We start from the raw sequence: 11,957 nt of genomic DNA, 5'->3' as shown, positions 1-11,957 counted from the left end.
TTCTCTACATTATAGGCTCTGGTTGCTAAAAAAGAAAATCAATCAATAAAAAAAACTAAGGAAAAATTAAAATGAACAGAGACAATAGACACATGCGTAAGAACCCTTTTAATAAAGCAATGTGTTTTTAGACAAATTGAAATGTCAAAATGTTCTAACATTAAAATGTGATTTCTGCTTTAAATTACTATCAAAGAGAGTAGTCCATTCCATTCTTGGTTTAATCAAAATTACAGTTTGAGTTTCCTGCTTTTGACTGTGTTCTCGCCTCATATTCCTATCACCAAGTTTACCAAAAGAAGTTCGCCCCCCGGGTCCAGTTTTCATGATCTTGAGCTTCAGCAGCAAAGCTTTGAGTCCTGACCTGACCTCATTGTGCCTTCGGGCAGGTTTGCATTTGTTGGACTTGTCCTTTCGAAGCGTTGTTCAAACACTCAGATGAGCTGTGCAAAGAAGCAGCGCAGATCACGCCAGGAGTCTTTAGTTGTTCTTTGAAGGAACTTCCTTATTCCCATAGCTTGAGCCTCTTTTAGTCTCAGTCTGGCCAATCATCCAGCGAACTCCCAGGGAAGCTGTGGAGAAACGATGCAGTGAGTGCACATTTTGAAAAAGCTTTGAGAAAAAGACAGTTTTTTTAATAAATGTATTGATGTTTAAGATGGGCTGGTCTCTTTCAAGAAAACACAATTTGTCATTTTACCCTGAACCACAAACGTGAATGTACTGTGGACACGAACATGTTCCTTCCTCGTGAACTCATTCTGTTAAGGTATCATGACTCAATTAACATCTCAGTGGGCCTATTCAGAAGGACTTTGATTCACGTTGCTGTGTGAGCACATGCCTGAATGCTATGAGGGACACACAAGAGTGATACATCATAGTTTCCAAAAAAGGGGACTTACATTTGAGTTGTTAAATCTGCTGCTTTATGGAACGTTTGGACAAGAAGGAGCTGGTTAAATTGAGGAAAGGACATTTATACCCATTTCAGGATGACTTTCCATTGAATGCATGAAACCAACCTGCACAGGCGACGGTTATAGAGACTAAAATGGTCAGTATGGATCCAGAGCTGACCAGTTGAACCAGAAGCAGACCGAGGGGGTAGAGGAGCATGCAGGCCCAGAGAATCCAGTTGATCAAAGCCCAGGGTCGGCATTGATGGGTCACTGTGGGCCCGGGGAAACATCCTTTCTCTGTGTAGTGTTCCTGAAAGCTATCCTGTTGACACGTTGATGCAAACACAGCTCAATATCAAAGTCCAAAATAAAAGAACATTATCACATAGCTATCAGTTTCTCTACAGATAAGGAGTAGCCAAAATGTTATCAGAAAATTTAACACTTTAGCCAGATTACATAATGATCTAGACCAGGGGTAGCCAACGCGGTGCCCGCAGGCACTAAGTCGCCCGCAGGGGGGAAATTGGTCGCCCGCGTGCATGTTCTAAAAATAGCACAACTCACCATGGAGCTCCGTCTAAAAAAATGATTGAATACATTTTTAATTTTTAAAATGACAATATTGAATACAACATTTTAAAAGCACACATTTTGTATGTACATATGTAAGTGAAATGGAGATTTGGTGCGTGAAATTGAACTCTGACCCCAGATAAGTTCAGAGTTGAACTCCACGCACCAAATCACCGTTCCACCTTTAGCTGAGACAAGCTAGCATGAGCAGCTACGATCATGGGCCTCATCACACACACACACACACACACACACACACACACACACACACACACACACACACACACACACACACACACACACACACACACACACACACACACACACACACACACACACACACACACAGCAGTGGTGAGGATCTCAGTCTGCCACTGACGTTCAACCAGAAAACATCAGCAGTTAGCTGTTAGCAGTTAGCAAACAGAGGTCACAGCTCCTCATATCTTTTCAGAAACTGGACAAAAGTTAAACAAGTACAAACCACAGACTGTCTGTGTCATTGCGAATACAGTCGCTGGTTTATTTATGTCTGTAGGCCGTTGTTATGAGTGTGGAATGAGCATATACAACGTTAGCTTAGCCTGGTCGACCCAATCTCCATTCAGAAAACAAGCATTTTAAAAGGTTTTTCGCCTGCCGTCTTGTCTGCAGACTTGTCAAGCATTAATTCATGGTTTTTACTAAACGGTATCAGTATGTTGTTACTTCGGCATCATTTAGAAACGTGTATTACAATTTAATCACGGTAAAATATGTTCATTTTGTTGTAGTTGTAGCTCCCGAGCCAGCGCGTCTTGTTTGAATGATGCGAGTAAACACAGCTGGCAGCAGCGGTGAAACTCAAGCGATTAGAGCGAAGTCGCGTCCGGTGTGAACGCAGCATTACAACGACCCCTGATAGATCTCGCGAGAATGTGTATAAATATAGATGCATTTTCATAACAAAACAATGGGGTTGCTATAGCAATGGTAAATCATTGTTAATAATTATTGTGAGGAATAATTAACATTAACATGTGATCAGACAGTCCTTCACATACAGTAAATTAATATGTATTCTGATTATTATTAATAATAATATTATCATTAAAGGTGAACCGCAATTATGTTATTCAGGAAGTTTGTATCAAACAAGTAGCCCTTCGTATTACTCAGTACCCTTGAAGTAGCCCTCGGTGACAATTTATACACGGCATCTATTGCACGTCTGTCCGTCCTGGGAGAGGGATCCCTCCTCTGTTGCTCTCCCTGAGGTTTCTCCCATTTTTCCCTTTAAACTGTGGGGTTTTCTCTGGAAGTTTTTCCTTGTACGATGTGAGGGTCTAAGGACAGAGGGTGTCGTATTGTCATACTGATATTCTGTACAAACTGTGAAGTCCACTGAGACAAATGTAACATTTGTGATATTGGGCTATATAAATAAACATTGATTGATTGATTGATTGAAAAAGGTTGGTGACCCCTGCTCTAGGTAGTGCTTGAGCACCTGCCCGTTTTGCCCTCTGGACAGCAATGTGCCCGTTTGAAAGTTCGTTTTTTAGTTTTTTTTTTTTTTTTTTACAGTGTACTGTATGTGGCTCATGGTAACATCGATCAATTCTGGATTAAAAGCTTCTAATATATACAACAATGCCCCAAATGCGCGTTGTAATTTTGTCAGACACCCACACACGTGCCCCGCGGCACTCCCGTACGTGCACTGGCTGCAGCCCATCCCTTCCCTGCTTTCAACGTGAACGCGCAGCGCGCAGAGCAGACAGTCAGTCAGACAGGCCACGGCGGGTGTGTGGTGCAGCAGCACGCAGCAACACGATTAAAAGTGCCCTAGTGACGACCAAGTAAGTAACCACCAGGTAACAAATACAACGAGTGTATTGTTTAATCCCCTAAATCAGATGCCAAACTAAACTATAACTTCACTTATTTTCTTGCATCAATCCATTTAGTCTCGTTGTGCACTTTTTTTAAATAGCAGATCTCGCATTGCGTGGCATTGTGAGCTTGTAGTCTCGTTGTGCTTTTTTGAAAATAGCAGATCTCGCATTGCGTGGCATTGTGAGCTTGTAGATGGCTTTCTTATATTATTTGAAAATTTGGCCAATGTTTGACCAGTTTTTATAGTGGTTTGTTGATTACTTTTGATGCAGTAATGCCATTTTTTCATTTCATTTTATTTATTTCTGAGGTATTAAAAAGGTCTTAAAAGTAACTTGTTAACAAAGTATTTAGTCAATCAATCAATGCTCACTCAAGTAATTATTTAGTCAGTTATTTATTTCATAGACACTAAAGCATGCATGCACAATGTGGCACTGCAATCTTTGTTTGTTCTGTTGTTGCTTATTTAAATTGTTGCAATAATTTACCAGAAACCAACCTGTTGAATATTATAAACATCTGCATCAGACAGCTTATGGTTATTGAAATAAATATATATGCAATTACGACATACAAGATGTGCCTTTAATAAATCTCACACTAGCCGGCGGTTCCACCAGGGGCGTCAATCCCGGGGGGGGGGGGGGGGGTTTCGTTCCCCCCCTAGCTTCGATTGGACCCGACTAGGTCATTGAGAATAATAAAAATAAATGTTAAAATAATTAATTTTTTGATAATAAATAAGTAAAATCAGGGAAAACTAAGAATTAAATAACATAACCCTAACCTAACCCTAACCCTAAAACCGAAGTAAAGTAACCAAAAACCGAAAAGAAACTAACAAAATCCGCCATTATCCGGCAAATTTTCGCGCACAATTTAGGAGCGCACAATTTCGGAGCGCACAATTTCGGAGCACACAATTTCGGCGCCCGCACGTCGCCACGACGACTCAGAAGGTGCCCTTTTTTTTTCTCTTGAGCACCTGCCCCTATACATGTCTGTGCACGCCACTGCACACAAGCATTTACCACATGGCAGTACACTATAGCAGCAGCGACATATTAAGTGCAAGAGATGATACAAGAGATGCATAAAGTGCAAGCAGTGGCGGCGCCAGGGTGTGGCTGGGGTAGGCTACAGCCATGCCAAGAAATGGCTTAGCCCCACCTTAGCCCCACCATGAAAAATGATGTCAAAGTAAGCAAAATAAAGTCCGCCAACTCGCGCGGAGTAAATTGCACAGACAGCAGATTGATTTCAGTAGCCACTTGTCTGGAAATACCGAAGACCAGAAACGGTTTTGAAAACGTTTGTCACGTAGTGATCGTCTTCTCAATAAAACATCTTTGATAATGTCTTCTGGCCAATCAGAATCACGATAACGGCGTGATACAACATTACGTGTTGATAGAAATCAACATGTAATGAAATAAGACCCCACGGTTTGATGATTGATAGGTGTGTGGGCTGTCTTTAATTTTGACACACAGAACAATGGGCGCTATCCACTCTTATCCACAATGTAAAGTAATTCACACAGCCTCTTCTCTCTGTGAGGAGCAGCAGGTTCAGCTTTCAGAACAAAGTAACAAAAAACAAAAATGGCATTCATTTTTTTTAAATATGTTGTGTAGTAATAGATTATATTTACTACAAGACAAATGCGCCTTTTCATTTCATACAGTTCAATTTGGATTGAGACAGGGAAATAATCTAAACCTCACGCGTGGCGTTTTACTGTCAAGGGGGGCGATATAGCGTGTATGTAATTACATCGCAAATACTGACTTGAGCCCCACCACTGTATGGGTTAGCCATACCATAGATTACCCAAGAAAAATACTCTGGCACCGCCACTGAGTGCAAGAGGAGATACCTCTGTGTTAAAGTTCATTTAGCGGTGATTGCACGTCTGGTTGTTTCTCAACCATTCTTTGAGTTGACCTTTGAAACTATTGAGAGTGGGACAATCCCGTATCTCAGTTGGGAGGCTATTCCACAATGAGCTGCCTTTAATGGAAAGTACATTTTGTCCAAAAGTGGTCCGTCTACGATGGACTTCACAGTCTCCTCTAGTTTCTGACCTAGTGCAGCGTCCAGTGAGTTTTTTGTGGATGAATTCCCCTAAGGGAGGGGAGGGGGGCAGTCCATGTAAACATTTATAAAAAAAAACACATACTTTTAAAAGACTTAAAATTGTCAAAACTCAAGGCTCTTAGGCTTAACTGCAATGTTTAAAACACTCTTACCTTCTCCTGGTAGAGTTTGTGGAGCCACGCAGCACACTCTGCCTCATCTTCTGGGATCAACTCCAGAGGGATCCTCCTGCAAGGAAGAAGGGAAGTCAGATATGTCCAATAAATAACACCAGTAAATGGGAAATTATATGTAGCAAAAACATTTATTTGTACCTCACATATAAGTCTGCGTGATATTTCTTTCCGTTAAGAAGATCAAGTAAGGTTGGCGCTTCTTTGTTTCTGAAGTTCAGTGTGCAATCGTACACAGCTGCAGCTACAAGAGACAATACACATTGTTTACTGTACGACTCATCTGAATTGCAAATCCCTCAGGCTTTCCCTCTTAAAGCATTCACCAACAGTATTTGGTATTTATTAGTGGAAACTGATTCTGTAACAAATTATTGTTCAATCATCGCATTCATTTATTGATTTAATGTATTGAAAAATGAAATGAACAATTAATCAATTATCAAAATTATTTTCCTGCCCATCAACTTATTGTCGCATCTCTAACTTTACACTTCCTCAATGATGGACACTAACCAGTTCCTCTGAGGTTCTGAACAGTTACCCAGAATCCTTTGGTCCTGGGTAGAAGATGATACTTCAGTTTGGGTAAACCTTTGCTCTCGGCCACCTGCATGCTGACCTCGTGCTTCTTTGGGGTAAAGCGTGTTCCTTCACAGAAAAGCAAGAACTAGCCCCGGGAAGATAAATTGTTATTAATGGCCTAATTCAAAATATCTCTGTTAAATTGACATAAACATTTCCACAGTCCGAAAACTTACCCAAAATTTTTCCGGGTAATCATGGAGGTTCTGAAGACTTTCAGCCACTGTCCTCCGGTCCTCTTCCCACTTCCTCTTGCAGAAAACGATCTCCAGGAAGTACCACATCCAGCCAATAATAGGTAAATACCTCAACTCTTGTTTGGCTAACACTTTTGAGCTCTGGAATAAGAAGAATGTAAAGGTACTGAAGGATACCACTGAAATAATGAAACAAAATGATGAGGTCAAAATATTTCTCTTACCCCAAGTACTCCAAATCTTTCACAAAATGTCCAGCCACACAGGAAGTCGATTTCAGAACAGTGATTCAGAACCGCAATTGCATTCTCATTTCCATACAGTGGATAACTCTTTGGATCTGTGTAGAGCGTGCATTCAGTCCCAGACCACCACTCCAGGGCCACTACCATCTCTGACAATCAACGATGACATAAAACAAGTTTAGGTTACTGTATGTGAGCAAAGATTGTCTGTTTCTTTACATTTTTGAAAATTATCCTGCAGATTGCAGTTGAAATCGTTGCAACCATTTAACCACCGAAAAGAATAAAAGCTGTAGCAGTCAGCAGACTAAAGTCATCATTTATGTGTCAGAGAGCATAACAATACTCACGGCTGCTGATGCAGTAGCACAGTCTGATGTTGATCTTGCGGGCCAGCTTCTTACTGACCAGCCACAGAGGGAGAGTACAGAGCTGCAACAGGTTGACAATGAGGCCGCTGGCCAGGAACACATAGTAGAAGATGAGGTGAATCAGGAACTGTGATTTCAGCAGTTGAATGAGGCCCATTTTTCTGTAAAGTTGCACAACTTTAAGCATTAAAAAAGCAATGACCTATTCATGTGACACACCCAACCTCATATTAAACATTTCATCATTCAGAGATCAGCCGATATTGCTGTGGGCTGTGAAAGCAGCAGCACTACACCCACTGAGATAAAGGACTCCTTTCACTGGACTGCCTCGTTGCAGTTGCTCAATGGAGCCTTTGAGCTGGACTGTCCATGAACAGCCAATGACAGGGGAGAAAAAGTATTTTTGACAGTGACCTTTTCAGGGATACGTTGCAATTTAATATAGACTATTTCTAATAATTGTTGTGTTGTTATCATTTCCTTAAAGTCAAGGCAGTATGAACGTATAATCATGCTGTGTTTTAGGGTCAGGCCAATCATATTGAAGGTCATAAGAAGGTCACATTTCCCATTTCCACACAAAGGACTATCATTATTTGCCATCAATTGTTTATGATGGTTCAATACAGTTGACTTTGACTAAACACAGGCTATGCAGAGTAACTAGCAATAATCCAGTAACATTTACAATCTTCAAGCTGAATTTACTCTACAAGAAGGGGGTCATTAGATGGAAATAAATCTGAGCAAGCAGTAAAATGCAAACAAGCACATGGGTTATTTCAACAGACGTGCGTTTGGAAAAAGTCAAGTTATTACTCACCTAGGCCTATAACAAACAGACACACACCTTAAATTATTCTGTGACACTTGACATTTACCTTGATCACGGGGCTGCCTTCCTCAGAGACCTTCAACCATACCTCTCGGACCAACACTTATTCTCCTTTGAGTCAAGGTTCATTGAGCAACAACTTTAGAAATAAAACCTCTCATAAATTACCACACCCATCTGAAAGAAGCCACGCCTGGCCCAGTCGGACAATTCAATAGCCCCCACCCTCCCGTTGACAATAGACTAGTGGTACCGAGTTGGGCCGGTCGGCCGGTCGAGTTTCCCGGGCTGATTTTTAGTCGCAGTCCGCCCCTGCCTGGCTGGACCCAGTGTAGAGAGAGCTCTGCAGAATCCTTCGGGTGCTGCAAAGATCGTCTATTCTCTGCGAGATAAAACCAAACATAGTGGGGAAAAAAATAGTTGGTCAACGTATCCTATCTGTTACTATGGTGAAGATATAACACAACAAAGTTTACATTTTAACTACAGCGTTCATTCAACTAGGGATAGTCAGTGCAATTTGTGGCCCAAGTTTTGCATTTTGGCCCAGGTAATCCTTTTAACATAAACTATCGTAAAACTAGGCCACATCATCTCGAAATGTGTTATCGATGCTGATGATATTACTCTGTGTACCACAATGTGAGACAAAGGGAGACCTTTTTTGAGTTTTTCTTTCTCTTCGATGCCTTTATTTGCTAGCATGAAAAGCGTGAGGCTGTCACACTGGGAGCGACACTGGCGCAGTGGTGTTTTTTTCATAATAGTAACAACAAAGTAGTCTATTATTAAGTAATTCATAGGTAACTGTCACCAAAGCATTAAAGTCGCTTGTCAGTTCAACCATAGACTGTATAAAGTTTATGCTCATGGTTAAAAGCCTTTTTTTTATATATAAATTATATATCGCCATTATATCGGAGACTCTGTGCAAGACTGTTAAGCAGTGCTGTGTTGGCGGACAGTACCCCCTGCTGGTAACTCATTGCATGTGCAAGGAAACATTGATAAAGGAACAGTGATCTCCAAATTAAAGGCAGTCAATTAACTGAGTCAAGCACTCAGACACCAATCAGTTTTATATAGGTTACACAAATATATATAGGTATACATATCACCCCTTTTCCTATTCCAGAAGTAACTACCATTACTCAACTGATAGTAAGATATGTGGACACATCATTAATCTTGTTGAGCCCCAGACATTCAATGTAAGTGTTTAATAGTTTAATTTGACCACAAAACAATGTCAAACAATTTCCTCTTGCCAACTCCAGAGGGAAATACAGATACATTGAACACTCTCTTTGATGAGAAAAACAGAAAACATTTCCCTGTGCCACATACTGTAACAGATCAGTTTAACATGTTACTGTTTTGTTGTTGTTGTGTTAAATTATCTATTCAACCTCCAATGCAAAGCAAACAGTATTTGATTTCCCCCCCCATGTAACTCAGATACCCCTGAAAGGAGGTGGGGCCCCGTGGCCGTTCCACCTTAAGGGGCCGCTGAGAAGCTCTCTTTTTACAGGTCCCATACTGCTTTAGCCCTCATGTCCTTTATGACCAAATAACCTTGAAGAGAGGACATGCCTCTCGACAGAGGTCCAAACATACAGTAAAGTAGCTCAGGAACCCCTATATGTTCAAATCCAAAAGACAAGAGTATAAAGGGGCTCATGGGAATAATGTTCAGTAAGTATATGTGCAAGTCACTTTACAGCCTCAAAAGTGATGAAGCACTTTCAGCTGGAAGAATTACAATAAATGTGAATACATGTGGTTGCTATTTTTCCATTTCACCTTTACAAGGTAGGAAAAGTCAACACTGATGTATGTCCAACTGACTTTCATGCACACACTTGACAAATAATTAGCCATTTAGATTAGCCAAGAGTAAGTGTTTTATTAAGTTAAGCTTAATAACGATATTACACGAAGCATGGGTTGTTAATCTTAATTACTTGATTTAATTAAAGTTGGAGACAATTGAAGGATTAACTTTTTGTGCAATAAAGTTTACTATGAGCAAGTTTGTTGTGATAAGTATACAAAGAAACCCTTTAAATGTAATTTATTCAAGCAGGTTACATTCTTTAGTCGTTATGTGGACTAAAAGCTCTTACTTTCTCTTAAGACATAAGATAATGTGTTCAGTATCGAGTAGCACAAGTGAATGTTACTCCAGGTGTAACTAAAGTCTTATTTGAGTGTTATTTATATTTTACATCATTAATCCAAATCTGCAAAGTAACTAACGGTATTAAATAAATGTAGTGGGGTAAAAGTACACGATTTACCTTTGAATTGTAGTGAAGCAGAAGTACAAAGTAGCAAAAAATTGTACTTGAGTAAATGTACTTAGTTGCTTTACAACACGTTTTTAGGCAGGAAGATTTTTGTTCACGTAATAACAAATATAACATTATAATCTTTCGGCACATTGTAGTTCAAGTTTAGAGAAAAAACTACATAAACCCACCCTTTTTTTCTTATCTTTTTGTAGACTTTAGAACAGGGGTGGGGAACCTCAGGCCCCCGGGCTGTATACGGCCTGCGAGACAATTTGGTACGGCCTTCGAGATAACTTATAAACACACGCAAAAAAGAAAAAAATTAGAGAAATCTAGACCGCAAAAAAATTAAACAAGTGAGTGCCTGTTTTTCCTAGCCAAGATCAGGGTCCTTGAACACAACACGAGCCTAACGTGTCATCACGTGGTATATGTCTCGTCTGATAGGGGTGCAGTTCTGACGGAGAGCACCAGAACGCCACTCCGGCACTTCCAAAAATGGCAGTACCCATAAGCAGCGCCATATAGACAGCCCATAAGGAGCCGTACACATGCCGCTGTTTTTGCGTGGCTGTGTCTTAGTTGTAAGCCCAGTGGCGATCTGTTCATCTGTCATACTGATCATACAGTCAATAACTTTGTTGTTATTAGCATCTGGTTAGCTAGCTATGCTAACAAATATAAGAAGCTTTTTCTACAACCAGTGAGGTAAAGGCATATCTTTATATTATCATTATAGTTATAAAAAAAATAAGAGAATAAAGTAAACAAGTATAAAATACTATATGACAGTAAAAAAAAGTTGTTATTAATAAACAAGAATACAGTTTGAAAGGAGTGATTTGTAAAATATCCATAAAGAAAAAATAAATATCTGCTTACAGTTCTGTTTCATATGGATGTTGAGAGATGTATCCATAGATCTCCTAATGTTGCTCTTAAAGTGCACCAGATTGATGCTTTTAACTTCAACTTTTAAAAAAAATCTTCCTGGGGGAGCATGCCCCCCGGACCCCCCTAGAGGAGGTTAGGTCCCCCCCCATACAATACATTTGCAGTTGCACACATCTTGTGTCCAATATCTTTCTGTTTTGGTGATCATGCCACAACCGTGCACGTGAGTCATGGTAAGATATCTGGATTAAGAGGTTGCTTTTTCTTTGCACAGTATGAAAGAAAGGCAAAATGAATGGGCTGTGATTTTAGTTTTTTTAAGGAGAGGTCAATAATTTGTATGGCCCTCTGAGGATATTGTAAAAATTGAAATGGCCCTTGAGACAAAAAAGGTTCCCCACCCCTGCTTTAGAAGATGTAACATGTCAAAGGATCTTTAACCTGGCACTAGTTTTATTATGAAATAATGTTTTTTTTTATAAACAGCATCCCAAAAAAGAAAGACAGTCATATAAAAAAGAAAGTTCAAAAGTAAGTCTGACAATAAATGAAATAAACAAACAAAATAAACCAAATGTTGCTACCTTGTACTCAGCTCACAGCTACAGCGTATCAAAGGTTATGTTTATGCAGTTAGCTCGAGCCTTAAATCACAGTATGTTATCTTCTTTTGGCTTTAAGAGCCCTCATGTTTGCAGAGAAAACAGAGCAGTAAATCTGATATAACAAATGACGCTTGAGATGATGTTTGAAATGCGTTCTGCATTTCTGACGTTATTTATCTTTTAAAATATCCCACATCAGCTTTGAGTCTCATAGGAGGTGGGGGACTTTAACCATTATGTTATGAGACATGGGTTAAGGAATTAATGAATAATTGCATGATAAATATAAACTGAAA

The 11,957-nt window shown here is 39.9% G+C and overlaps 1 protein-coding gene across 1 annotated transcript; it reads right to left on the bottom strand.

Moving 5' to 3' along the window:
- Positions 1-93: 93 nt before the first annotated feature.
- On the bottom strand, positions 94-8,176 carry agpat4 (1-acylglycerol-3-phosphate O-acyltransferase 4 (lysophosphatidic acid acyltransferase, delta)). The gene is made up of 9 exons (XM_079687484.1): positions 7,915-8,176; positions 7,010-7,191; positions 6,639-6,808; positions 6,394-6,555; positions 6,149-6,302; positions 5,774-5,876; positions 5,612-5,687; positions 1,026-1,224; positions 94-572 (listed from the first exon to the last, which is right to left on the bottom strand). Exons 2-9 carry the CDS (start codon positions 7,185-7,187, stop codon positions 481-483), a joined length of 1,134 nt encoding a protein of 377 aa, XP_079543610.1. The 5' UTR covers positions 7,188-7,191; positions 7,915-8,176; the 3' UTR covers positions 94-480.
- Positions 8,177-11,957: the final 3,781 nt, after the last annotated feature.

Source organism: Notothenia rossii, assembly GCF_949606895.1.
Source record: "Notothenia rossii genome assembly, chromosome: 6".
NCBI lineage: Eukaryota > Metazoa > Chordata > Actinopteri > Perciformes > Nototheniidae > Notothenia > Notothenia rossii.
The sequence above is the reverse complement of the archived record's forward strand: the minus strand, read 5'-3'. Positions and strand labels throughout refer to the sequence as shown.